Source organism: Miniopterus schreibersii (assembly GCF_964146895.1).
Source record: "Miniopterus schreibersii genome assembly, chromosome: 16".
NCBI lineage: Eukaryota > Metazoa > Chordata > Mammalia > Chiroptera > Miniopteridae > Miniopterus > Miniopterus schreibersii.
In genome coordinates, this window is record NC_138116.1 from 972,495 (window position 1) to 999,284 (window position 26,790).

A 26,790-nucleotide genomic window follows, 5' to 3' on the forward strand; every position below is an offset into this window, starting at 1 on the left:
GCCTAGGGAGCAGATCCCCACCCCCCCCCTTACGAGCTTTGTGACCTTAGCTAAATCACAAGACCTCTCTGTGCCTCAGCGTCTCGCTCGTAAAACGTAGGTTGCTAACTCATTGGAACAGGTTAAGGGTACGGCCCCGACCGTTAAGAAAACCAAGCACAGCCTCCGCCTACAGTTCTAGGGTGTAATTGCTAAAATGAACCCCCAAAACCCCGCTTTTCTCCCGGAGGCACGGCGGGGCCCTTTCCCTCTTGGCCTCCACTGGCCTTCGGGAGCGGGGCTCTGCTGGCGAATGAATCTCTACTGCTCCAGCCCCTGCAAGGTGGGGTTCAACAGCCCAGCTCCGCGGGAGGCCAGCGGGGAGACCTAGACAGGTGCCCAGCTCCTGGGCCCCAGGCCCCGCCTCCAACCCCGCCCCCACGGCAACACCTCACTCTCATTGGTCCGTGACCTGCCTAGCCCCGCCCTTCGAGGCCCCGCCCCGCGGAGCCCGGAGGGTTTCCTAGCGGCCCATTCCTGCCCTCGCGGCCCCGCCCCGTGTCGTCACTTCCGGGCGGAGGAGCCCGCGGAAGGCGGAAGTGAGTGCCGGCGGCGGCGGCGCGGCCGGGCTGAGGTGTGCCGTGTTGGCACCTGCGGCTCTTCCGGGTCTGGGCGCGGGCCACGGCGGCGGTCGGCGGGAGCGAGTGAGCCAGAGACGCTGCCATGAGGCGGCCGCCGGGCCTGGCGGGGTCTGCAGGTTGACGGCCCCGCCGCCTTCCCGCGAGGCCGCCTCCTCCAGGCAGCCCCCGGTGCCCGTCAGCGCCTCGTGCCCCGCGGTGGTCCCGGCGCCTCGCACCCGGGCTCCCGGGCCCCCAACTCGGCGCTATGACCGCGGCCGCCGCCTCCAACTGGGGGCTGATCATGAACATAGTGAACAGCATAGTAGGGGTCAGTGTCCTGACCATGCCCTTCTGCTTCAAACAGGTGAGTCCGCGGGCCGCGGTCGCCGCCCTCTGCCCCCCCCCCCGTGCCCAGGGCTGGGTGGGCGCGCTCCGCCCCGGGGTCTGCAGGCGGCACCCGGAGCTCAGCACTGGCGCCGGCAGCACGTCCCGCACGTTTAGTAACTTCAGACAGAGCGGCAGGTGTAGCGGAGCAAAATGATCGATCCGAGGGGTCAGTGCGACTTTTATGGCTTTTTTTTTAAAACTCCGACCCCACCGCGGTCGCGGTCAGAAGCAGGCAGGTCGAGCCCTCCAGGCCGGGAACGGGGGCCGCTGGCTACGCGGCGGCTACAAAGTTGCCAGATTGCACAGCGCAGGGCCGCGCAGTCCGCGGAGGCCGATGCAAACGCTGAAACAAGTCTCAGCTCTTAAAATCAGTAGCATCCGACATTAAATGCCGCCTGAGAGACAGTCGCCGTTTCCGATCTGTGGCTCCATTTAGCTTCTGTTTAAACAACCCACAAATAAATAGGCATTCGGTGCGTTTGGCGGGGAGGGGAGCGTTGCTGCTCCCCCTGCCCCCTGAGGGTGAGGGGTGGTGGAGGAGTCTTATGTGATGAAATGAAATAGGTAGGAAAATGGAAATAAGATGGTCATTTTGGAACTGAAAATGAGCCCCAGTAGTTTAATTTTAGATTAACAGACACTTTGCATTTTTCACACTTAGCGTCTTTTGGGTAAAAACTGCAAAAAAAAAAAAAAAAAAAAAGTTTCGGTCCCCCACCTAGAGCCCTGCAGCCTGTCTGCCTGAGGATGCGTCTGACGTGGCTGGCGGGCATGTTGGCAGGAGGATGGTGGCATGCAGGCAGTTGTGGGAGGCCTGGTTGGCAGTTTCTCACGCCCCTGGGGCAACACCTGTATCTGGGCATCGAGCATCCCTGGTGGGTGGCCAGCGCTGGGCGTTTCTGGAAGGACTACGTGTCCCAGTGTGCATTGCGACTTGCCTGGCACGGAACTGCACCCTGGGTCGTGTAGTTGTTTGGCTGCCCGTCTGCACCTCCCACACTGCCAGCCTTGATGCCTGTGTGGGAGGTGCCACCGTGGCTGTCCATGGACTTGAGTGTCTGCCGTGTGTGTGTGTGTGTGGGGGGGGGGGGTCACGTGGCCCCGGCCAGGGCATTTAAACATGGCCAGGCTCACTTGCTTAGCAAGAGCTCACAGCCCAGTGAGCCGAGGACTGGCAATGGTCACCTGTGCAGAGGGCCCGGCCAAGTTAAGGGCGGCCGCTGTCCCGTGGGCTCGGCAGGGCCTCTCAGGGGAGCCCCTGGCTGCAGCATAGCGGGAGGCGAGGGGGCAGCTTAGGGGTGTGTGTGTGTAATTTTAGTGTGTGACAAACAAGTCATTTTTAAAAAGTTTTTTTTTGTGTGGTTTTTTTTTTTGGTTGGTTTTAGTCATTTTGGTGTTTGTTTTGAAAATTAACATTTTATTGAAGTATAATGTGTCTACAGAAACGTGCACGTATTTTAGGTGTGGTCCTGATGAATTTTCGTAAAGTGAGTGAGCACATGTAACTAGCTCTCGAATTAGGGAGCGCGACCTTGCCCGCAGCCCTCCGACCGCGGCCTCCCCGTGAAGGGTCCGCTGTCCGCTGCTGGCACCAGAGGTCAGTGTCGCCTGTTTCTGAGCTCCGTGGAAAGGGAGGTGTGCGATGCCCGGTTTTAATGTCTGGCTAGCGTTCCACTGTGTGGATGTACCACAGTGTATTCCTTTACCTCTGCCGGGCACACCTGGCGTGTCCTGTTTGGAGCTCTATGAACACACGCACAGGGTCCGACTCTGTCTGCCTTTTGTGGGGAATTTACCTCCGAGGAAAGGGCCGGATCGGAGGATATGTATGCGTTCAGCTCCAGCAGGTACCAGGTTGTTTCCTCAGTTTTTGGATCACGGAGAAGCCTGCTGTGAATGTATAAGAAAGGTGTAAATGCCATTTTTAATCTCATCCTTCCAGAACACTCTTACCACTCGTAGCTGCTGATCCGGGTGGCTAGGAGGTGGCACACGGCGGGGTGTGCAGAGAACCGAGGGACGCGTGGAGCCCGTATTCGGACTCTCGGAGGGGCGGGGAGGGAGGTGGTCCCTGCTCTTTCAGGATCACGCACAGGTCTTACGACCCGGACAAAGCGTGCGGCCCCCACAGATAGGGCCTTGCCTCTGCAGGGGTGGGCGAGGGCGGTGGAGGGGCTTTTGGAAGCGTTCACTGCGTGCGGTGAGGACACCAGGCCCGCTTCATGCTGTCAGTGTCTTTTTCTTTCACCCTCCAGTGTGGCATCGTGCTGGGGGCCCTGCTCTTGGCGTTCTGCTCTTGGATGACGCACCAGTCCTGCATGTTCTTGGTGAAAGCCGCCAGCCTGAGCAAACGGAGGACCTACGCGGGCCTGGGTGAGGATGTGGCCCGGGGAGGGCCTTAATGCCTCCTGAAGAAGCGTGGTGTTCTAGGTCGCGGCGGGCCTTTCGCCTTGGCCCAGTCACGTTCTTCCACCTTATTTATTTGTTTATTTAATACGTCTTTATCGGTTTCAGAGAGAGGAAGGGAGAGGGAGGGAGAGAGAAACATCAGTGATGAGAGTCATCGATCGGCTGCCTCCTGCACGCCCCCTGCTGGGGACTGAGTCCACAACCCGGGCACGGCCCCCGACCGGGAATCAAACAGATCTCCTGGCTCACAGGTCGATGCTCAGCCGCTGAGCCAGCCCGGCTCGGCTCCCACTTTATTCTTAAGGCAGCATTCCTTCAGTGGCAATTGTTTTCCTTATTTTTAAATTTAATGCAGTTTTAAAAAACTGTTACTATAGTCACATGCTTCAAAATTGAGGTGATAGAAAAGCGTCTGAGGTGGCGCCTCCCTCCCTCCCACCCTGGTTCTCCTGCCTCGCCTGTAAGCAAATACACACAGAGAGGCCCCCCTCCAGGCTCAGGCAGAACCAGCAGCCCCACCTCTCTGTGGACTTGCTTACTGCCTGCCTCTCCTGGGTCCCAGAGCATCCTCGGAGCTGTCTGGTAGTGCCATGCTCTCCTGTCCCACTCCGAGTGTCCCGGAGGACACGGGAGCAGGCTTGTCACTGGGGGATGAGGGCAGAGGGAAGTTCTGGTCTCCCAGGAGCAACCAGAATGGGGTGCATCTGCCCCGCGGCTTCTGTGTTCCTGGTGCTGTTGGTTGCAATTCCGTTTCCTTCGGTTCTTTCTCTTGTCCTTGGATTCTGGCTGCACTTCTGCTTCCTCTCATTTGGGAACATTTGCTGGGCAGCTCGGCTCCGGGACCGAGTCGAGGCTGCATTCCCTGCGCTACCTCGGGACCCTCCAGCTCTGAGCTCCGTTCCTGGGAAACTCGGGGTGGGAGCTGCCCTGTGCCTGTCTGGGGAAAACTCCTGGCCTCCAGGTAAAGCCCCAGGCTCCCCCAGCCCACGTGCAGCCGGGACACCGGGCCCTCCTGGGGAGCCTGCCCGGCCCTCAGCTCGCAGCTGCCACACGGAGGGGAAGTGGGGCACAGAGTTCCAGGGACAGACGGACGACGAGGCCTGCAGGACCCTTAGGGCCGGCCTCTGGTTTCCTCCGGTCTGTCTGCTTTGCACGGGCGCCAGATGCTGGTTTGCTCTGACCTCAGGAAGGAAGATGCTTCCTTCTGTCAGACTCACTGTTGTCCAAGTCACCCGAGGAAGTGAAATTTACCGGCTGAACTTGACCCGTGGGGAGACCTGGCTCAGCTTGGGATGAAATGTGCTCCAGGTGGCCCTTCCTTCATCCGCAGGGCTGGGGCCCGGGGGTGACCCTTTTCTTCCCACTGAGGGCCTCTGTACAGCGAGGTTCCTGTGGCCAGGCCCCGCGGTGCCTGAGAGTGGGCGGGTGACCCTAGACTGGGTAGTCCTGGTGTTCGACAGCTGTCTGATGATTCTTGGAAAGTCCCTGAGAAGGCAGACCGGTTTGGCTGGATGGGAAAGACTGAGGAGAGTAAGGCTGCCTGTGGCCACCCTTCCACGTGGCTGCCTGGGGCTCCTGCTTGACCTCGGCCCAGTTCCCACCGCCAGAGACAAAAAGGTTGGGAACCATCAAGTGGCCTTCTCTGATGTCCTGGGCACCGAACGAGGGCTCCCAGTGTCCCGAGGCCCGGTCTGCAGCGTCAGCTGCCCATGGCCCTGGCTGTCGCCCGGAGGCACGGGCCTCCTCCTGGTGCCAGCATGGCCGCAGGCTGCTGCTCGCCCTCTGGAGCTCCCAGCTTCTGAAATTCCGTTTGATCTTGACCTGGATCCTGTGCCAAGGGTCTGTGTCTGGTTCAGGCTGGGTTGTGATGCAAACAGGCTTTGTTAGGGGCCCCTGAGATGTGGGTCCCGTCCAGGGGTCCGACAGCCGGGGAGGTGGAGGGAGCCCGAGTGCAGCCTTCACCAGGCGCAGGCCGCTGCAGCCGGCGGAGCTGAGCCTGGTGCCGGGCTCTCTCCTTTTGGCGGCTCCCTCTTCCTAAGTGATTTGAGAGTAAGGACAAGTGTTTTTTTGGAGTCATTCATGCCAGTGGCCTGCATGCCTCCTGCTTCCCAAATCTCCCCAGGGGGCCCTGACCCTGGTGAGGGTGACATGAGGCCGGAAGCTGGGGCCCTCCTGTCACACACACCCCATTCTGGCTGCTTCTGGGAGACCAGAACTTCCCTCTGCCCTCGTTCCACGGGACCGTGGGGGGTCGCAGGGTTCCTGGGCCACTGTGAGGTTATGGGAGGGGCCCTGTCCAGTCAGCTCCTAAGCTCTCCTCTGCTGGAAGCATTTCCATGGTCAGGAAGGAAGGACCGATGCCGCTGTCCGCTGCAGGACGTGCGAGGCGCACCGGTCACCAGCCAGGCTCCTTCACTGCCTACCTTGAAGGGGGCCAGCCTGAGAGCGCTTGCTGGAAAGCATTCTCTAAATCTCCTAAGATCAGACAGGGAACATCAAACCCCAGCCAGGCCCTGTGGTTTGAGCTGTGAAAACTGGGTGTTCTGGGCTGAGGTGACTGCGCCCACGGGCCCCTCTCAGCTCTGTCCCCAGCATCTTCCACTCCAGGCAGGCTCCTTCCTGCATGCCGTGTGGGGAAACAGGTGCAGTGCAGGGACCGACTTCCTTCCTTCCTTCCTTCCTTCCTTCCTTCCTTCCTTCCTTCCTTCCTTCCTTCCTTCCTCCCTCCCTCCCTCCCTCCCTCCCTCCCTCCCTCCCTCCCTCCCTCCCTCCCTCCCTCCCGTTTTGTGTGAAGCACCAGCCTGCCTGCCTTTCCTTGCTTTGTTTTAGTTTTATGTGGTTTCCATTTGTTGATCGCAGAGCTGACAAAAGTGTGGGACCAAAATAAAAATATGTCTCCCTCACACCTGGGAATCGCCAGACCCAGGGTTTTTGTCATGTTGCCTTTCACGACTGTTACCTGGGGCGTCGTCACCAATATGCTCCTTGTGCTGCGGGACTGGACGGAGACCGATTCTCTTTTTGTTCTGCCCTAGCGTTTCACGCCTACGGGAAAGCCGGGAAGATGCTGGTGGAGACCAGGTAGGCGGTGCCCCCTGGCGGGGCCTCCTCTGTCCTGGCTCACCTGTAGCTGAGGGGAAACACCGCACGGGCTTCGGGGCGGCCGGGCTGGGATCAGCCGGTAACTGAGGATGTGTTTCTGAAGTGTTACTAAGTATTTGAAAGTTCAGTGTCCTGTGCTCTTAGAACAATTTGCGTCAAGGTTAAAAGAAAATTAAAACGGGAAAACAGGAGCGCAGTGCAGCGGCGCTCCCTCGGCGGGATCGCCCCTGGGGGCTGGCCCTGGAGCTGGTGCCCCAGCCCTGCACTGTCGCTGAGGCATTAAATTGGAAACGTCATGGTTTTCCCCCTTTGTAGTAAAGTTTTATGCGCTGAGAGTTGCTGGGGAGCTGCCCTCTCAGGCCTCTAAACCCGGGGCCACGTTTCTGAAGCACAGGTCCTGTGGCTTGTCGGCAGCCGCAGTGCAACTTTGTATCCCGCAGTGCAACTTTGTATCCCGCAGTGCAACTTTGTATCCCTGAGGGAGCCTCGGAGCTCCTGCGGGGGGAGAGCCAGAGCCCCGTGGGGCAGAGCACTGCGGCCCTGGATCTTTACTCCACTCGGACCCTGCGCTGCACAGACGCACCCAGGTCCTGGGTGTGTGCAGAGTTGCACCTTTCACGCAGCCCGGTCTTTGGGTGACGTGTCAGCAGGGGCTGGACCGTGAACACAGCCCGAGCCCGGTCCTCGGCGGAGGGTGGCTCTGACCACGGGGAGACCACAGACCCCTGCAAAATGCCGTTAACAGCCCGCTTGGCTTCCTCCCTCGCAGCATGATTGGGCTGATGCTGGGGACCTGCATCGCCTTCTATGTCGTCATCGGTGACCTGGGGTCCAACTTCTTTGCTCCGCTGTTCGGGTTTCAGGTAGGGACCCTCTCGGGTGTCTGGTGTCTGGACACGCTTGTGCGACGCCCTCAGACCTGCGGGAACAGGGGGGCTCAAGTCCCGGCGCTGGGCAGGAACCCCCGGGGACCCCCAGGTGGCGCCCGCCCAGCATCGCACTCGCCCCCAGGTGACCGGCAAGTTCCGCGTGCTGCTGCTCTTTGCAGTGTCGCTGTGCATCGTGCTGCCGCTGAGCCTGCAGCGGAACGTGATGGCCTCCATCCAGTCCTTCAGCGCCATGGCCCTCCTCTTCTACACCGCGTTCATGTTCGTGGTGAGTGCCCGGCGCTTGCCAACTGCTGCCTGGGGATGACCGGAAGGAGCTAAGAGCCTGGGAAGTGATGTGAGGGCCACTGCGGGGCCCACAGCGGGCGCTGGGGAGGGGAGGGTGAGATGTGCCTCCTGTCGGGTGGAGTCTCAGGTGGGTGTGGCCAGGGTCCTGGTGCCCCGTGTGCTCACGGGATGTTTTCTCTGTGAGTTTTCTAAGCGACTGGACGGGAGGACCTGTGTGCCATGGGCGCTCAGAACATTCGGTCTTTACCGAGAGTGCCCCAGGCCCTGAGCCCAGGCCTGCCTGTCCACCGGCAAGGTCAGGGTGATCTCTCCTGGGGAGCAGAACCGGGAAGTAACTGCTGTTGGTTTTCCTCAGAGGACTGGGCACCGGTGCACGTTCCCAGTGGCCCTTGGCCGTGAGCACCAACTGTGAAAGCAACCCACAGCCCTCCCTGAGCCCTTCCTCATGGGGCTGCGGAAGGACCTGCCCGGTTTGGGGGGGACTGTCCTGTCCCTGAGGCAGTGGAGTGGGCATAGTTGTGGCCTCACTGCCCGCTGCCTGGGCTAAGGGGCCCCTGCACAGGCTGCTGCCCTGAGTGCCAGGCGGGCCCTGCAGCAGTGCTCCTCTTAGCCGCGCCAGGCCAGCCTGTGGCCTAGAAGAGGGCAGAGAACCTTGACGGTGGGGACCCCGGCAGGCACACGTGGGCTGAGACACGGAGCGGGACTGGCGGGTCCCCGAGCGCCTCTTTCTCCTCTCGCAGATCCTGCTGTCCTCGCTCAAGCACGGCCTCTTCGGCGGGCAGTGGCTGTGGCGGGTCAGCTATGTCCGCTGGGAGGGTGTCTTCCGCTGCATCCCCATCTTCGGCATGTCCTTTGCCTGCCAGTCGTAAGTACCGCCTGCCCCGGGCCCAGGCGGGCCTGTGTCCCGGGTGGGTGGGGTCAGGCTGGGCCGCGGGCCCCTGGAGAGCCCCATCTTGTTCAGTTGTCTCCTTTGCCCCCTGCCGTGAGGGAGACGGTTATGTGTTCACACGTCTCTCACACGGAGAAGTTGACTTTATTCCTGATATGTTGCCGGCACTACTGGGGAGAGAACCATTTGCCAAATCCCCCCGAGAAGAGTTGGCTGTGGGAGCACCGAGCAGCCCAAACCATCTGATCCACAGTCCCAAGCATTTTGCCAGAAGTTAGCTGTTTGTGTGAAAGTATTTAAAAGGAAGTTGCATAAACATTGCCTGCAGGCTGCCTCTGGGTGCTGTCAGAGGCCCGCGTGCGTGCGAGAGTGTGTGTGTGTGTCTGCATGTGTGTGTGCGCGTGTGTGCGTGAGTGCGTGTGTGTCTGCATGTGTGCGTGTGTGTGCGTGAGTGCGTGTGTGCACGTGCGTGTGTCTGCATGTGCGCGTGTGTGTCTGCATGTGTGTGTGCGTGAGTGCGTCTGTGTGTGCACGCGTGCCTGCGTGCGTGAGTGCGTGTGTGCGTGAGTGCGTGTGTGAGTGTGTGTGTCTGCGTGTGCACGCGTGCCTGTGTGCGTGTGTGCGTGAGTGCGTGTGTGTGTGTCTGCGTGTGCACGCGTGCCTGTGTGCGTGTGTGTGCGTGCGCCTTCCCCCAGCAAGGGGCTCTGAGCTCTGAGTGTAGCCCAGGCTGTTCCCACAACTCCAGCAGCGCCGCCTTCGCCCGATGGCGAGAGCCAGTAACCACTCAAAAGAGGTGCGAACCGGGTGCGGACGGGAAAAGACCATCGGTGTGCCGGGCTGCCAGTGCCCCCCCCCCCCCGTCGCTCTCGTGGGCACAGCCCCGCCGAGTGCAGACCAGTGAGACATAAACGAGCTCCTCCTGTGCGCTCACACCCGCACGGGATCCAAGCTCCATCTCCTACCTCGTCCCTCCTGGCAGCCTGGCGCCACCGGAACGCGCTCCGCCTGCTGCTCAGTGTCCCCTTTACAGCTGGCGACACGGCGGCCGCCTTCCACGGTGCCTGGCTGCCCCCTGTCCCTTCTGTCTCGAGTTTGCTTTTTTTTGCTTTTTGTTAATCCTGACCCGAGGATATTTTTTCCATTGATTTTTTTTTTTAGAGAGTGGGGGGTGGGCAGAGAGAGAGAAACATCGATGTGAGAGAGACGTTGATCGGTTGCCTCCTGCATGCACCCCAACCAGGGCTGGGGATGGAACCTGCAACCCAGGCACGTGCCCTTGACCAGGAATCGAACCCGTGACCCTTTAGTGTGAGGGCTGACGCTCTAACCACTGAGCACGGCGACCAGGGTGCACCTCACTTTTTAAAGGTGGCTTGGGGGTTGGCTCCACTGACTCCTGTGCTTGTCCTGGATCGATGACGGTTTCCTGTCCTCACAGGCCCCCGCCAAGGGCCTTGGGGCCGTGTCTCTGGGCCCCACGGGGACCACAGCAGACAGGACAGCAGAGTGACCACCCTCAGCACAGCACCACCCCTTGCTTTCTTGTCTGGGCATCCCCAGCGTAGCTCCCTGCCCCCGGGGCTGCCCTCGGACCTCGTACCCCCCCGTTTCTGACTCTCGCAGGAGAGCCTGCGTGGACCACCCCTTCCCTGCCCAGCTGCACTGCGCGGCTGGCCCAGGGCTGGGGGGCAGAAGCCGCTTTTCTGTCCTCTCCCGTCTCCTGTCCGCGGCTCCGAGCGCCTCCGAGGCACAGAGATGGGCGGGCGTCCAGGCTGCTTGTGTTTGTTTAACTTTCCAGTCTTTTGACAGCAATGCTCTGAACCGCTTCCTGCTTCCCCTGTAAACACGCCGCCTCCGACCGGCGCGCTCCCCGTTAGTGGTCACGCTCCTGCTTCAGCAGGACAGACGGCCTCTCGCTCTGAGGCACTTGTCAAGTGTCTGCAGGGGCGAGTGGGGAGGGCTCCGGGCACCAACCCAGGCCCCCTCCCCCTGGTTGCAACATCTTGGCTCAGCCCCGAGTTAGGCCCTGAGTTTCGTGGTGGCGAGCGTGGCGGGAGGGGAGGGGTTGGGGCCTCTGGGCTGGGGCCTGGGGGTGGCGCCCGAGGGGCCTGTCTCTGGAATCTGCTGAGTGAAGCCACCTGTTCTCACAGTCAGGTCCTGCCCACCTACGACAGCCTGGACGAGCCTTCGGTGAAAACCATGAGTTCCATATTCGCCTCCTCCCTCAACGTGGTCACCACCTTCTATGTCATGGTAGGACCCCGCTCGCCCTCTCCCCGCTCCCGCATCACAGGCGGTGGCAGCTCCTTACAGTCCCTGGCAGGGACCAGCTTCTGACCCCTGCGTGGTGTCCCAGAGCCCGGCGGTCGCAGGCAGGCCTGCCCCTCAGCTCCACCCGGGCCACCCTGAGAGCTGCTCCTCCCGGCGGCCTCGGTGCTTCCGTCCCAGAAGGATGGCTGGGCTGGGCTGCCTGGGCCTCGGCCGGTTCCCCCAGAAAGGGGTTGGGGGGTGGGCAGTAGGAGCTGCCGCCACAGCCAGTGCCCATTCTCCGTGATACCCCGTTGGCTGTTTCATTGCCAGGTTGTAAGTGCATTGGGCTCCTGGCTTGGTACCCGAGCCTCTTGTTCTCGGCATTCTTGTTGTGTTTACAAACGGTCCGTGAAGATTGCCGCCGACCAAGCGTCTGCACCCACAGGGACACGGTTTACCCTGCAGTGCCCTGGCTGGGCTTTCAAACCACATGAAATCCTGCCCTCCGCGTGGAGGGCACATGGGGCCCTGGCTCCTTCTGTCCACACAAGAGCTCCGTGTCCTCGGTGCCCTTCCCCATGAGTCGCCTCATGGGACCCTCCCCTTTGGGCATTTACCCTTCTTACCAGCGAGGACCTGTGTCGAGCCGGGAGGCTGGCAGGCACGAGGGTCTTGCTGAGGCTGCTGTGAGGGGCCCACGGGTCCTTCCGGGGAGGGGCGGCCCAGCACAGCCCCCCGCGCTCTCCTCCGCAGGTGGGGTTCTTCGGCTACGTGAGCTTCACCGAGACCATCGCGGGCAATGTGCTGATGCACTTCCCCTCCAACCTGGTGACCCAGATGATCCGAGCGGGCTTCATGATGTCGGTGGCTGTGGGCTTCCCCATGATGATCCTGCCCTGCAGGCAGGCCCTGAATACTCTGCTGTTCGAGCAGCAGGTGAGGCTCCCGCTGCTGACGGTCTGGAACCGGGATGTGCACTTTCCTGGCTTGGTTGTGCTCTCTCCTCGTGGCTTCTGCTAGTTTCTTGTTCTCCAGCCAGTGCTAGGTGAACTCTCCTTGCCAAAGTGAAATCTTTCAATAGGGATTTTTTCCTAATCCAACTTTGGAGAAAAGAGACAGCAGCGGGACAAACGGACTGACTCACACGGAGCCAGGCCCTGCCTGTGCCTGTTGCCGGGGCCTCCCCGCTGTGCTGCTGCTTCCCCAGAGAGGCAGCGGGAGGCCCGGGCCTGTCCCTGCCCTTTCGGCCCGAGGCTGTAGAGCTTATGCCCACTGCTGCCACGGGGAGCAGCCCGGGCCTCACGGGCCTGGGCGTCCCGCACACCCCGGGCACTGGCTCACAGGAGGGCGGTGGGGAAGCCGCGTCTCATAAACCTTCCTGTTTGTGTTTCTGTCCACTCAGCAGCAGAAAGACGGGACCTTTGCTGCCGGGGGCTACATGCCCCCCTTGCGGTTCAAGGCGCTTACCCTCTCGGTCGTGTTTGGAACCATGGTCGGCGGGATCATGATCCCCAACGGTGAGTGGGAGGGCCTGCTGGTCCTGGTCACCGCCTCGGCCCGGGCGTCCCCGCTTCGCCACAGCCCGTTGATGCATGTGGGCGCTCGGCAGCCCGGTCTCAGGGTTTCCCACCGAGAAGCCTCCCTGGTGCTTCTGCAGGGAGTCCAAGCAGCAGTGCTAGGCCTCACTCTGGGGGGGCCCTGGGGAGACGCTCCTTCTGCCTCAGCGAGGCTCACCCACGACGAACCGGGTGGTGTTTGTGAGGAAATGGGGGCGCAGAACAGGGAACCTGCCCGAGATGCTGTAGCCGGGAAGGAGCAGCCGCAGCTGTGCGGGTGCTGAGTCTGCAGTCCTGAGTGTCCCGTGGGTGCAGAGGCTGTGGCTCTGCTCCTGGCTGGCGTCCAGGGTCGGGCCTGGATCAGCCTCCATGCCAGGCCGGCCGGCTCACCATGCTCGCTGGAAGGTGAAATTCCGTTCCTCCCGGAGCCCTGGGCATCACCCCCCCCCCCGTCTCTTGCCCGCAGTGGAGACGATCCTAGGCCTCACGGGCGCGACCATGGGGAGCCTCATCTGCTTTGTCTGCCCGGCTATGATCTACAAGAAGGTTCACAAGAACACGCTCTTCTCCCAGGTGAGTGCCCCCAGCCTCCTTGGACCCCTGTATCCGTCCCTGTTCTCCCTTGGCTTCTGTGAACTGTGGCTGCTTAGCACACAGGTACTCGGTCCCGTGTCCTGTGTCTGGGCGACACTAGGGTTAGCCAGGGTGAGGGTCCGCACGGCAGGGCCACCCCGAGCGCTAGCAGGTGTGCACGGCGAGGTCCCTGGGCCTGGCGTGGGTGTCGCACCAGCTTCTCAGCATCAAACACTAAACAGCTTTTCCCCAAATGTGGTCCTTCCGTGTCATATCCCTGCCTCAATCTCACCCCTCCTGAGGCCACCCCACCCACCATCCTGCTGGGGACCCCGATGGAGTCTCCCTCCGGTCTCCCGCTGCTGCAGACAGGCCGGGAGACGCCCCCTTTTGTCTCTGGAAACACTCTCCCGGAGTCGCCGGCTGACACAGTGTAGCCGCCGCGGCCTCGGCCACTGTCTACAGTGTAGCGGCTCCTCCGGCCACTGTCTACAGTGTAGCGGCTCCTCCGGCCACTGTCTACAGTGTAGCGGCTCCTCCGGCTTCTCTTGCTCTCCCGCCCGCTTGAGGTGTGTCTCTTACGACAGCATATGGTTGGCTTTTGTCTTGTCTTGTTTTCATCCAGTCTGTTAATAGGAGCATTTAGGACTGTTTACGGTTGGTGTAATTACTGATTTTGGGGGGATTAAAGCTTCTGTCTTACTCTTGGATTTTTATTTGTCCCATCTGTTCTTTCTTCGTTGTTTTTTCTACCTTTTGGATAAATCGAGCGTTTTGAGTATTGATTCTTTGCTCCTCTGCTCGCTCTGTATGCATGTTTTTTGGTGTCAGACGCGGCCATTTAACAGGAAGCCTGGCTTATTAGAGCTGATGGTAAGTTAGTTATTTACTGATTCCCAGACCAGGCACGGATCCCACGCTATGCTAACTCCTTTTACCCGCCTCCGGCCTTTGGTGCTATTGTTTTAATTTTACATATATTTTAAACTCAAGACACTATGGTTTACATAGTCAATATTTACTTACACGGATCCTTGCGGTTTCCTGGCTTCCTGTCCCTTGGCCCCGCCTCCTGGCAGCCTGTGGACGTGGCCTCTGACGACCGTCGAGGTTCTGGTGGGACTCTCCCTGCAGCAGGCAGGACGGCAGAGGCCTGTGTCCCGGTGACACCAACCTGCCTGTGCTTTGCCTTCACTCCTTGGGTACGGCCTCTGCAGGTCTCAGGGAGTCACCATCGCCTGAGATCTCTCAGTTCTCTGCTGACCCTTTGGTGGCCAGTCTCTGGGGGGGCTGAGACAGCTGGCAGAGGCCCTATCCTGGGGAGAACGCTACGCAGGACGGGGCACCCTCCTCCAGGAGTGGAGCCCCTCACCCCTGGGGCCACCCTGTGCTCATGCTAGTCCAGACCCCGCTGCACCCTGCGCTCAGCACCCCGCCCCTGTGCCCGTGTCCCGGGCCTGCCCCTCGGGGCTCGCTGCCCGGGCTCTGCGGCAGCGTCTCAGCCGGGCCCGCGCGCGTTTTTATCAGCTTTCACAGCAGCCGTAAGTGGGGTGCTGTCGGCCATCAGCCCGGCCAGTCACAGAGGCATCTTGGTGACATCTGGGAACCGCTCACAGTGGGGAAGGAAGCGCGTCGCCCGCCAGGTTGTGGGCGTTTCTCCCAGTCGGTCAGGTTCAGTGTTTTAGTCGATCAGACTCTTTTTGGGAGAGGAAGTCAGTTAGAGAGACCCTCCCGCTCCAGTGTTACGTGAAAAAGCTCCCCCCTCTGCTTCTTGCACGACCTTACTGGTCGAGGCCTCTGATCTGTCCTCTGTCTTCGTGTAAGTGAACGGCAGTTGTGCTCCATGTCTTTCCAGGAGGCTCCTAGTGGTCAGACACGTCCTCACCCGTGCGAGACGTGACCGCTCCCTGGCATCCCGTCCTCGTGCGTGTCTGGGCCTCATTGGGCCGCGTCTGGGCCTCCTTTTCTAGCGCGCAGGCCGCCTGTCTCGTCGCAGGGCCTCCGCAGTGTTATAATCACTGTGTGCTCGCACGGGACACGCGCTCCCACACGCTCCCTTCTGTCCCCTCCCCTTCGCTTCCATTGATAACACTTCTGGACGGTCCTGCTGGTTTATTTCCCATACAAATGTTCCAGTCAGCTGGTCTCACTCTTCACAAAGACAATTCCCACTTTTTTGTGTTCTGGCCCAATTGGGATTCACTGAAGCTGGAGGCGAAGTTAGGACAAGTCAGTCTGTCCACCCTCGTGACCCACAGCATGTCCTCTGACGTCCTGCGCAGCGACAGGGCCTGGTTGTCCCTACGCAGGCTCCGTGTCCAGAGTGTGGGCCACGTGCACGGCTGGGATCCTGGGGCCTCAGTTTTCCCTGGGCTTTCTACCTGTTGCTGTTTGAGGAGGGGGAGGCCGTGCCTTTCAAATGTTAGTTCCTCTCCTGGTCTCACACCCTGGCCCTGGCGGTGGTGTGAGGGGCAGGCCCTGCAGTGTCTAGTGTGGGCCCGGTCAGCCTGTTGAGCCCGGTGCCAGCTCTCGGCACGGTGTCCAGCGTGAGTGTGCACGTGTGCATGCCTGGACACGACACGCCCGTGGGCTCAGACTCAAGGGGACGGGGCCTCTGCTGTGCTGCTTTACGGCTCGCTGAGCTGCATTAACCACCTTCGGCTGCGAGGGCAGAGGCGGTGAAGGTCTCAACTCAATGTGGGGCCGTTGCATCGTGAGCGGTTCTAGAGCGGCCCTGACCGTGGCTGCCCTGCGTGAGCCTCTGCCTGTTTCCCAGCACGTTGCCTTAGCGATTTGAGGAACGTGTCTTCGAGACACACTCGGAAATGTGGCCCCGGTTTCCCATGTTCAGGCCTTGGGTCTCAGCCAGCAGGCACTGGGAGTGTCTCTTACAGCCCCCCCCTTCTCTTCCGGCTCCCCTTGTACCCCCACCCCCTTCCCCGTTGCCAGTGGGGCTCGAGCAGTGGCTGATGGTCCATCCTGTTGATCAGTTGGGGACGACATCTCCCAGTCGCCAGTGGGATGGACCAGCAGGCGGGATGGACCAGCAGTCAGGCCTTCAAGCGCTGTGCCCGGCCCTTCTGCTGTGCTCAGCGAGGGGGCTTCCGCCCGCATGCCTCCCTGCTCCCCAGGAAAGGTGGGGGCCTGGGGACTGCGTGACTCCTCTTGCTCTTGGGCTCTCTGTGTCATCCAGGTTGTGCTCTGGGTCGGCCTGGGCATCCTGGTGGTCAGCACACTCACCACCTTGTCCGTGAGCGAGGAGAACCCTGTGGACTTGGATTTGGCAAAGGAAGCCCCCGGCAGTTGGCTCAAAGAGGCTGAAGGCGGGAAGAAGGCAGAGGTGGCCCAGCTCCCAGGTACGTGGCTCTCAGGTGCACCATGGCCCCCCAGCTCCTGCAGCCCTCTGGGAGGTGCCCCTGCAGCGACACCTTGGGGTCATGGGAATGCAGGTGGCGCGTCCCAGGCTGTCTCATTTGCCCAGCTGCTTCCATCCTGTTTGGAGAGGGGCGGGCAGCCACCTGTGTGCAGGGGACAGATGGCGGATGGGGGACAGCAGGGCCGAGACCGCCACACCCCTATTTAGTGGGCTAACAAGTAATAAACTGTTTGTTAGTTTTGAGGATGTAAATTTCAGCCAGGTTTCTGCAGGACACAGGCTCCTGTGCTTTGTGACTTGTTCACAGTCTTCTCTTGGTCAGTCTGCCTGTTGGTGGAGTGATCACCTCACTTCCTCCCTTGGCTGAGGCCCCCGGGAAGGCCCCTGGCACCCGGTCTATGGCCGAGCCCGTGGAATGCAGGAAGGATGGTTTCTGAGCTCGGCTAAGGTCTCCCCTCCCACCGTGACTGACAAAAGAGTTTGCATGGGAGGGTGGGCCAGGGCGCAGATGTGCTCGGGTGCCAGCAGCGGCGGCTGTGGCCCTGGGACTTCATCTCCTGTGCTTGAGAAGCCCCTGCCTGCGGGGGGCTATCCCTCCCGGGCTGTCGGACCTCTAAGGAATGGCCGAGCTCCCTTCTGCCTTCCTGGGCCCGCAGGGCTGGCGAAAAGATACTCCCTTGGTGGGTTTCCTGCAGAGAAGACCCCTGGGAATGGTGGGACTCACGGAAGAAGCAGCCTGCGTGCCAGGAGCTGCAGGGCATCTGTGGTGGGTTGCAAGGATTCAGGGATTTGGACGGAAAAAAAAGTCCACCCGAACAGGGAGGCAATGTCAAGGGCCCACCCTGTGGGCACCCCGCTGGATCCCTTGCCCAGGATGGGTCCACCCCGTGTGTTGGGTACCCCCCGGGAGAACTGGCCTTGGCACCGGCTCTCCCTCCTGAGCTGGCTGTGGCGTGCCGCGGCGGGTTTCTCGGCGTGAGTCAGCACCGGCAGCCAGCCGGCGGAGCAGCTGCATCCTGTCCTGGAGGCGGGTGCTGGCTCACCTGGAGCCATGTGGCCACATCTGGTTCCCATTTACTCACACGGCTGTGGGAGAACACATGGCCTTCGGAGCCTCAGCCGAGTGTTTTTAGCGCGTCCTCTGTTTTTCTTGCCCCGGCCTCCCCCGTAATTGATGGGCTGCCTCGGCAGAGCAGAGCCGGCCTGTGCGGCCCGCGCCCTGTACCTGTCGGATCTGCCGCTGCCTTGTGATCGGCTTACTGGCCTCTTTGCTTCTCAGCTGCAAAACGGTGCCGGCTTTACTTAGAGCTCCTCACGGGCCCCCGAGTTACAGTGGGGACACTCTCAGCGAGCGCAGAGCCAGGCGCACGCAGTGTGGAGAGCAGCGAGGGGTGAGGTGCTTAGCCCGTGAAGGCTCACGAGGCCGCTGCCCACTTAGAAAAGGCTAAGTAGGCCCTTATTTTATGTTTGGAAGCACCCTAGGGGGCTGCAGGCGGGCGCAGATTTTGAAATATGGTGGCTGCCTCCTGGGACCACGGCTGTCCCCTTCCTTTCCTCCAGCACCTACACCCCCGTCCGAGGTGTTGGGGAGCAGCTTTGGCCCATGGCCCTTGTAGGACTTGCCCTCTTTCTGCATCAGGGGGTGGGGGCCACTGCTGTGCTTCTGCTCCTGCTCTGTGGGGAAGTGCCAGGCTGGGGCCTCTGGGTGCCTGCTTGATGGGAGGAAGGCCTGCAGGTGGCCGTGTGTCCCTGTGTGTGGATACAGGTGGGCTCACGCCCGTCCCTCCCAGGTGCTCACCCCATGCCGCCCGCTCTAGCTGCCCCAGAGACACCCAGGGGCAGAGTAAGGACCGTGGGTGTTGGCAGCCCCCAGCCCTGTCTCCCTGGGCCAGGACTAGAGAATTACTGATGCCCCACTGGATGCGGGAAGTGTCTGGTGGGCACCCAGCCACTGGCCTGCTGTCTCGGGAGCTCCTTGCCGGGAGCACTCCAGCAGGGTGAGTGTGTCCCGTCACCACCATTCTCAGTGTGCAGGGGGGCCGATGACCACCGGACTGCCCAGGCGGGTGGGACCCACTGCTGCCTGGCAGAGGGGCATAAACTCAGAATTTCTGGGTTCTGGTGACCTTGGCCAGTGGTTGCTGGCGAGTCTTGCTTTGGTAATTGGAAGTGATGACTTAGGGGACAGGTGAATTGGGCAGTGACCTTGGGGAACAATGGGGTGGCCAGCGCTGACCTTTGGGAGCCCCAGGTTTTGTGCCAGCCTGGGGCGCCCTCTGCTGGCTGTTCTCAAGCCCCACAGCTGCCGGCCTCGCAGGACAAAGTGGGGCCCAGAGCCCCACTCCCCTGCAGCCCTGTCCACACCTCGTTGCCCCTGTTCACCGGGGGTAGCACCGCCAGCCACACACAGGCACTTCCTGTCTTTTGCAACCCGCGGTCACATCGCCGTCGGAAGCCGAGCCAGGCGGAGCGCGGGCTGTTTTCAGTTATTTGTTTGAAGTTTTATGTCCGTTTTACTGTGGCCAAGAGGCGTTGCCGGCAAACGGTCCCCAGTGAAGCTTGGCTCTGCTTCAGGAAGTGCGGTGGCCGTCCCCGTGGACAGCGTTGAGGTGCGGGGTCCCGACCCGAGGTGGCTGCTGCGTGGTGAAGACTCGTGAGTTCCTGCCGTGGTCACTGCCCGGCCTGGCAGACACACGGAGCCCGCCTCAGCCGTCACCTTGGATGGCTGCTAATTTTGTTCCTTTCTGAGAACTGACCTCCAGAGGCGACTTGGCCCTGGATAGAGCAGAGACTCTCTGTCATACTGGCCCATGCCCTCCCGGCCCCCTTTCTTAACTCGCAACCTGCTCGACAGACACCTCTGATTTAGGGCGCTTCTCTTTGGTGCATGGGCGTCTGCAGGGCGCTGATTACATGGCAGAGCCCAGGATGTTTTCACCTGCCTGTGAGCCAGCTGCCTGGTTAGACCCTGGAATCCAGCCGGCAGGGCCGTCCCTGCACCGCACGTGGCAGGGCCTCCCTGGCTGGCAGGTCCCATCTCCTCGCTGATCCTCTCCCCTGGGAGGTGACGGGTCCCGTCTGAACTGGAGTGTTGTGGGTGCTCCCGCACGGTCCCCACTCGGGCCCGGGGACCTGGCTTCTCTCAGAGAGCAGAGGTGGCTTCTGGCCTCGGATGAAACACACGATCGTCTGACACAAAGTGTTTTACGTGGAGATGGTTTCCCAATAGGCTCCGTTTTCGCCCAGTTCCGTGGGCCACCCTGTGCCCCTTCCCGAGGACCGTGGGTGAGGGTGCGGAGAGGATGGCGTGGTTGCGAGGGGCTGCGGGGGGCGGGGGCGGCTCTGCCGGCTGTGGGCTTTGCTGCCTTCCTCTCGATACTGGTGTTCACCATCAGCGTAAGGGGCTGGCAGGCCTACGAGTCCATCTGCCAAAGGCACAAGCACCTCTCGCCCTACAGGCGGCCGGAGCCCCGCGCCCCGCACCCCGCAGCCCGCGCCCCGCAGCCCGCGCCCCGCACCCCGCAGCCCACACCCCGCACCCCGCGCCCCGCAGCCCCAGCCCCTCCAACGGTGGGTTTGTGCTGCCACCTGGTGGCAGCGGCCCGTGTTACACGGAGAGTTGCTCCTCTGCGCCCAGTCAGGTGTAAATTTCATCTTGACATTTTTGTTATGAATACACATGAAAAATGACAGTTTTCTGTGCCACTTAGCCGCTAATGATTGAACAGGAAAAAAGCCTAACTGCTTAGGCCCCGCCGTTCGCCTGGGAGAAGTGATTACAGAGCAGGGGAACCTGCCCGGCCCGGGCCGGTGGGCGGGCGGCCGTGTGGAAACGCCGCCCAGCTAGCGGGTCTGTGCCCACAGGCCAGGATCCCGCCGTGGACGTGGCCGCGGATGCCCGAGAGAAGCCGAAGCTGCCACGCGAGAAGGACGAGGTAGAGCAGGCCCAGATTAAGGGCCCGGTGGACGTGCCCCCGCGGGAGGCCGCCAAGGAGAAGCAGGAGGAGGCGCAGCTGGATCGGCCCGGGCAAGGTGGTGCAGGCGGGCGGGGGCACGGGGGCACGGGGGCTGGGGCCGGGGAGGGGCTCCCTGGGCCACGGGTCCTCCCTCCCCCTCCCCCGCCTGGCCCTTCTGCCTCCTTCCCCACGCCAGGCGGCTGTCCTGCCCCGGCCAGAGCAGCTGGGTTCCTGCTGCCCGTCTTATAATTTTCTGGAAACATCTGTCCTCGGCGGGACAGCTGTCAGACCTGCGGAGGTGGCCTCGCCAGCCTGGGACCACCATCGGGCACCAGAGCTCCGCTCTCAGCCCTGGGGTGGAGGCCAGGACCTCCTCCTCGGGCTCCCCAGCATGTCCCCTGTGTTCCAGGTGTGGCGGTGCCCATGGGGGAGGCCCACCGCCACGAGCCCCCCGTCCCTCACGACAAGGTGGTGGTGGACCAGGGTCAGGACCGGGAGGCACCGGCGGAGAGAGAGCACGGATCCCAGCACGCGGGCGAAAAGGCTCCAGGGGGCAAGGGCCAGGTGGTGCCACCTCTGCCGGACTCGGGGAGGGAGAGACGCGGACAGGCCCAGGCCCTGGAGGCAGCGGGGGGTCTCCCTGAAGTTAAGGTTCCAGAAGGAAATGGGCAGCGGGCTGTGGAGCCTGTGAAGGAGGAGCCAGAGCCGGTGGTCAGAGATCTGCGCCCAGGGCCCCAGGCAGTGCTCCCCGAGGGGCAGGACGCCCTGGGGGCAGGTGTCGTGGACAGAATGGAGGGGATCCCGAGGCCAGACCAGGCCCCGGGGGCCGTGGGCAAGCCGGTGGAGAGCGAGCCAGGTAGGTGTGGGCCTGGGCGGGCCTGGAGGGCCCGTGGGAGGGTGTGGGAATGACCGGTGGGCTGTGTGCGGTTTCTCCCCGAGAGGCTGGCATGCAAGGGGGGCAGCCCCCAGCCGCTGCAGGGAGCGAGTCCAGTGGCTCCACGGCTCCTGTAGGGCCTGTCATGTGGCTGTCTGCCAGGCCACTAAACGGCAGGGGCCACGCTGCTCCCGTGTGTCCGGGCACACGGGGACGGCCCGCCAGGCGCTTGACAGGTACCGCGTTGTTAAGTGCCGGCTGAGAGCAGGCTGGACGGGGCGTGCGTGCTAATTGGCCGGGTAGTTAGGCTGGCTCGCTGCCACGGCCTGGGAGATTGTTAAATATGTTTTTATTACCTCCCTGGTAATCGTCAGGTTGAACATAAACGGTGCTGACAGGGGAGGGGGCGGAGCGCGGGGTAACTTTAGGGAACATCTGCCACCTTTCGCCCCTCCTCCCCCTCCCGTTCCCCCTCCTCTGAGTCTCCTGCGAACCTGTCTTCACTGTGGTGCAGGTGGGAAGCCAGCCCCCGGGGCTGGGCAGCAGGCAGAGCCTCGCTGGCAGAGGGACTCAGAGGGACAAGCCGGGGGCCAGGCCGGAGACCTTGCGGAGGGACAGGCCGGGGACCATGCCGGCAGCAAGCTGGAGGGTAAGGGCTTTGCTTTCTCACTGCACCCTCCTGGGGCCCAGGGCACGTCCGCCCTTCCTTCCAGACCCCAGCGAGCGGGGCTGGGGAGAAGCCAAGGTTATCTTGGGGGACCTTTCCAGGCCCCCCTCCGCCGCCCAGCTCCTCTTCGGGCACCACCCCGGTTCTTCTCCCCTCCGCCTGCTGCTCTGCCGCGTGCTTCCCGGCTCTGCCGTCACCCAGAGCGGCGTGAGCGATGCAGGGCGGGTCCCGAGACGCACCCGCCGTCCTGAGCTGCTCCCGGGGCTGTGGGGACGGCTGCCGGAGCCGGGCGCCCTGACTCGGTCGCTGCCTCAGGAGCTTCTCCGCGCGGCTTGTCTCTGGGTTTAGTCTCCCTGTGTCCTGGCTCCGGGCCTGAGACTCTGCTCCCTAAACCCATGTGATTCTTTCTCTTTTTCTTTCTGGAAAGAGCGTTTTCACGGTTTCCTTTTCTGCCTTTCTCCGTATGCCTCTCATTGGGATGAGCAGCTGAAATCAAAAAGATAGTCGCAGGTAGGAATCGAGAGGCGCGTGTGACAGGCGCGTGGAAGGGCAGGGCTGGCGCGGCCACGGTCCCGTCATGGCCCTGCACAGGCAGAGCCCGGGAGCAGGGCAGGCGAGGCCCCACCCCCGCCGGGCCACGGCCCCTCTCTCACAAACACCCTGGTCCTTCTGGCCCTGTGGCGGCTCCAGTCACTAGGGGACAGTCTGTGCGTGCCAGTCGCTTAAGGCCCCGCCTCAGAGCAGGGGCGGGGGTCACGTGTGACTTCTGCCATGCGCGTGCCTGGTGTTAACACAGCGTGTGCAGTAACAGCGGGTGGCTCCCATCCGGCTGCAGGGCTGGTCCCTGTGGTCCTGGTGGCCACGCAGGGGCTCTGGCTGTGGGCATAGCTTGTCACCTCCACTCCGTTTCGTGTCTGTCTCGTGTGTGGCTTCTCCTTCCTGGCACTGGCGCGGGGCAGGTCCTCCCAGGAGCCAGCGAGGCAGTGGGGTCGGCTCCTCCAGAGCCTGCCCGGGCCGGGTGGTGTGGGCAGCATGTAGGGCCGGCCTCGTAGCACCGGCCAGTGTATGGTCATGAGCCATGGGTGCCCAGGGGGACAGGGCGGCCCACGGCCAAGGTGGCTGGTTGGTCTGTGTGTTTCCCTCACCTAAAGGGAGGCGTGTGGATTTCTGACCCCATCCACGACCATGGTTTTGCTTAAGCAGGCGTTCTAATGACCTCGGGAGGTCTGATGGGTGCCAGGTAGGGATCAGAGGCTGCCGCACCTTGGCTGGCTGAGGGTCCCTGCCCCCCGTCTTCCCTGTGGTCGGCCTCAGTGTGTTCCTCACAGGCCCACCACCTGCACGTCCTTGCACTGGCCACCTGCAGGAAACCCCTGCAGTCCCTGGGAGAAGGCTGACCCTGTACCGTTCAGGCAGGTCCCAGGTCACCGCTGGGAGGACGGCCAGCACGTCCTGTGCGCCTGGCAGGCGGGGCGTCGCGGGGCTTGTGGCTGTCCCACTGCAAACCTGCCGCTTCCTTCTGGTGTGGACTTGCCCCCTGGACAGCTCTGCGCAGTCACACGTCAGCGCGTCTTATTAAAGAGAAACGTTGTGAATGTCCCATACACCGGGCCCCTCAGTGAGCAGCGCACCCAGGCTGGAGCACTGGGTGGAAACGGGGGCTCCCCTTCCATGCGGAGGCTGCTGCAGGTGCAGGGGCTCAGCCTCAGGCCTCCCCTGGGCCATGTTCTGCGTGGGGCTGTGGACAGCTCAGCAGGGCCTGGCCACACCTGCTGCCCTGGCCTCCCCTCCATTTGCCAAGCTCCTCCTGTGCCGCCTTCAGCCCTGTCCTGGGGGGCGGGACCAGGAGCAGTGTGGGGACACCCCACGTGTTGGCTGTGGCCTTGTCCCATGGAGGTCCCAGCTGCTCTCTCTGCTGGGAAGCGAGACAGTTCTATTGTTTTCAAAACGCTCCCCTTGGAGGGAATGTTCTGTAGGTGCCAGCAGTCTTTTCAAAATGGCTTCTAGCTTAAGTCACCCAGCCCAGATCACACGGGTGCCGCTCTGGCAGGTACCCTGTGAGTTAGGGTACCTGGGGCCCTTCCAGGATGTCTAAGCCACAGGCCAGTGTGAGGGCAGTCAGGGCAGCCGCTGCCAGGCTGCAGAGCTTGGCTGTGCCCTGGGAGCAGCCCTGGGAGCCCCTCTGCTCCTGACGCCTCACTGGCCAGCAGGGGGCCGAGGAGAGCCCCAGGGCATCCAGGGAGGGTCCTTGCAGGCAACTCCGGTGTCCTTGCCGAGGCCCAGCACGGGCTCTGACGGTGTTTTCCAGCCCCAGAGGCCGGCAGAGTGGAGATGCTGGACCATGCGGTCCTGCTGCAGGTGATCAAGGAGCAGCAGGTGCAGCAGAAGCGCCTCCTGGACCAGCAGGAGAAGCTGCTGGCGGTGATTGAGGAGCAGCACAAGGAGATCCACCAGCAGCGGCAGGACGGCGAGGATGGCAAGTGCACCGGGCGGCAGGAGGGCCCGGGGAGAGGGTGCTTCCTGAGGCAGAAGCCACGTCCCCCGACTTCCCGTGTGTGGGTGGCTTTGGCCTGAGTCCCTCTGGGCGAGTGTCTGTGGCTCCTTCTCATTTCTGTGGCTAAACCTGTCTCTTCACTTGCAGTGGACGCACCAGCCGAGCTGGGGGTGGCTGCACCCAGGAGTAAGGAGCAGGAGGCCCACAACGGGGGGACCGTGGCGCATCCCCCCCTACAGCCTTTGGAACCTGAGCACAGGGCTCCTGGGCAGCCCGCAGCTCTGCCCCAAGGACACAGCCAGCACTCCCTGGAGGAGCCCAAGGGGGCTGCAGGCAGAGCCCCAGCCGATCCTCCTGGGGGTGTGGACACAGAACCCCGGGCAGCCCAGGCCAGACCAAGGGAAGGCCAGCAGGGCCCTGAGCATCATGTGGCTGTTGTGCAGGATCAAGCCCCAGAGCCGGGCCTCCCTGGGGCTCCGAGGGGCCCAGAGAAGCATCATGCTGAGGGCCCAGCTGGACAGAGTCTAGACATTCTTAGCAGAGGCTCTCAGGAGAGGAACAAATCCAATAAGGAGGCGGCAGCCGCTGGTGCCGGTGTTCAGGAGGCCGGGGCATGGGGAGAGGGGGTGGGGGCCGGGGACCCTCACGTGAAGCCCCAGCAAGTGAGCCAAGACCGGAGACCTGCAGGCCTGCCTAGCAGGTTGGGAGGAGCAGCCCCTCTGGCCCAGGCTGTGTTACATCAGCCGGAACTCCCAGCCGTCTCTGCCAGGGGTCAGGGAGGTTATCCAGAGGCAAGAAAGGACGCCCCTGGTGGGGACCACGTGGGCGGGGAGCATGCGCCTGCTCCCATGGAGAACGCCGCCATCCAAGAGCCCGAGCAGAGGCCAGACCCTGAGCTCGGGCCCAAACAGGCCATGCCTGGGGCGCAGAAGCCGGACAACTCCAAACTGAACCGGGACCTGAAAGTTCAGGTGGGCGCTGACCTGAGGAGGAGACGTCGGCACGTGGCTCCTCACGCAGACGGGGAGCCGGCCCCCAACGAGGGCGTCATCATCAGCTTCGATCCCCTGTCCGACGTGCAGGTCAATGACCTCCGCAGTGCCCTGGATACCCAGCTCCGCCAGGCGGCAGGGGGTGCCTTGCGTGTGGTCCACAGCCGCCAGATCAAGCAGTTGCCCGGGGCCCTAGAGGAGGCCTGAGCGCTCGCACGTGGCTGCCATCCTCCCTGTCAGTTGGTCTCACGCAGCCGTGGCTGGGCCGCGGTGACCCTGGCGCTCAGTGGGTGCCGAGTCATGCTTAAGTGGCAGTCTGGAGGCTGTCTCACTGCATCCTTTCCCAGAGTGGGCTCTGCCATCATGGACGCAACTCTTGTCCGGGTGACCAAGCTCACCGCGGCCACCACTGGACTCCTCGTGACCACCCCTCCGTGTTCTGAAACAGTGGGTCCATGCAGCTGTGGGGGCCGAGTGAGGGTGGTGCCATCTAGTGCTGACTTGTCCCAGCTCACGGCTGTGGGACCAGCCCTGGCCGCAGACCTCGTTACTCCACATTCCACTTGTCTCCGTTCCGGGTGTTGTAGAAAATCTTAATAAACACCTTTCTTGACCACAAACACTGTGGCCTGAGAGGCCTGGGGTGGGACGGCAATGCCGTCCTCAGGCGTCAGAGAGCAGCCCGAGTGTACCCCCTGCCTGTCACATGGCTCTGTTCCATGCTCTCCTTGGCGCCCCACGTAATTGTGAGATTTAAGAAAGGACACCACTCGGGTGGTTGGTGAAGTGGGGGTTGAAGTGAGACACCTGAAGGAAGGTGGTGCAGGACCCTGTACAACAAACAGCCATCACCGGGGGTCATGAAGGAACAGACCCGTAACTAAACCTGCACCCAAGACTCCACGGGCAGTCAGCTGCTGTGGGAGCTGCTTGGCCCTCAGTGCCAGGCTTGCGGCGAGAACACAGTGGGGGCGGGGGGCCGGGGCAGGGAGGCCTCTGTGCAAACGGCAGTGTTCTGGGCGCCACTTCCCCTGGGTCTGCACGGCTCGGTGTCCTTGCCGGAGCCCGTGCATGTTGGGTTTTCATGATACTTTGTGTTGTTTTCAAGGAGCAGAAAAGCTGACAGTGGCCCCCTGGCCCCTGGAGCCTTAGGCAGGTGGACCTGGCAGGTGACCCACGAGAGCCCAGGGCCTTCATCGCTTTGTCCGGTGTGTGCACCTGGCTTCCCTTCTGGGGACGGGGGTGGGCTCCAGCTCCAGACCCTGCTGAGGGGCCATGTGGGGCCTGGGAGGAACCACAGCTGCCTTGGCTTTGAGGCCTCACACGTTGTTTTTAACTTTTTATTGTAATTTCTATGCACTGGGTAGCCTGCCAACTAGAAATGAGTAAGAAAAGGAGTGGGATTTTCTGAGGTCGAGCTGATTCCTCCTGAACCCTGGGTGTGGGGGAAGAGGCACAGGTGCCTGGACACTGCTCATGCCAGAACATGCC

General features: G+C 62.3%; 1 protein-coding gene across 3 annotated transcripts; it reads left to right on the forward strand.

Moving 5' to 3' along the window:
• Nucleotides 1–555: 555 nt before the first annotated feature.
• SLC38A10 (solute carrier family 38 member 10) lies at nt 556–25,917 on the forward strand. Of its 3 annotated transcripts, none has more exons than XM_081162601.1 (17): nt 556–963; nt 3,242–3,359; nt 6,431–6,476; nt 7,267–7,360; nt 7,509–7,652; nt 8,413–8,537; nt 10,712–10,814; nt 11,565–11,747; nt 12,214–12,328; nt 12,834–12,940; nt 16,134–16,296; nt 20,181–20,348; nt 20,682–21,128; nt 21,661–21,795; nt 22,300–22,323; nt 24,122–24,289; nt 24,455–25,917. In XM_081162601.1, the coding sequence occupies exons 1-17, from the start codon at nt 865–867 to the stop codon at nt 25,504–25,506; spliced, it is 3,291 nt and encodes a 1,096-aa protein (XP_081018727.1). In that variant the 5' UTR covers nt 556–864; the 3' UTR covers nt 25,507–25,917. The 3 variants fall into 3 exon arrangements, with proteins under 3 accessions (XP_081018727.1, XP_081018729.1, XP_081018728.1); XM_081162603.1 differs by lacking the exon at nt 22,300–22,323 and having other exon boundaries at nt 24,455–25,278; nt 25,390–25,917; XM_081162602.1 differs by lacking the exon at nt 22,300–22,323.
• The last annotated feature ends 873 nt before the right edge of the window (nt 25,918–26,790 follow it).

Excerpts from the sequence above, each read along its gene's own strand:
- SLC38A10 (XM_081162601.1), top strand. The coding sequence starts at position 865 with ATGACCGCGGCCGCCGCCTCCAACTGGGGGCTGATCATGAACATAGTG. Across the intron at positions 10,815-11,564 it reads TCACCACCTTCTATGTCATG|GTGGGGTTCTTCGGCTACGT; the intron begins GTAGGACCCCGC and ends TCTCCTCCGCAG. Across the intron at positions 12,941-16,133 it reads AGAACACGCTCTTCTCCCAG|GTTGTGCTCTGGGTCGGCCT; the intron begins GTGAGTGCCCCC and ends TGTGTCATCCAG.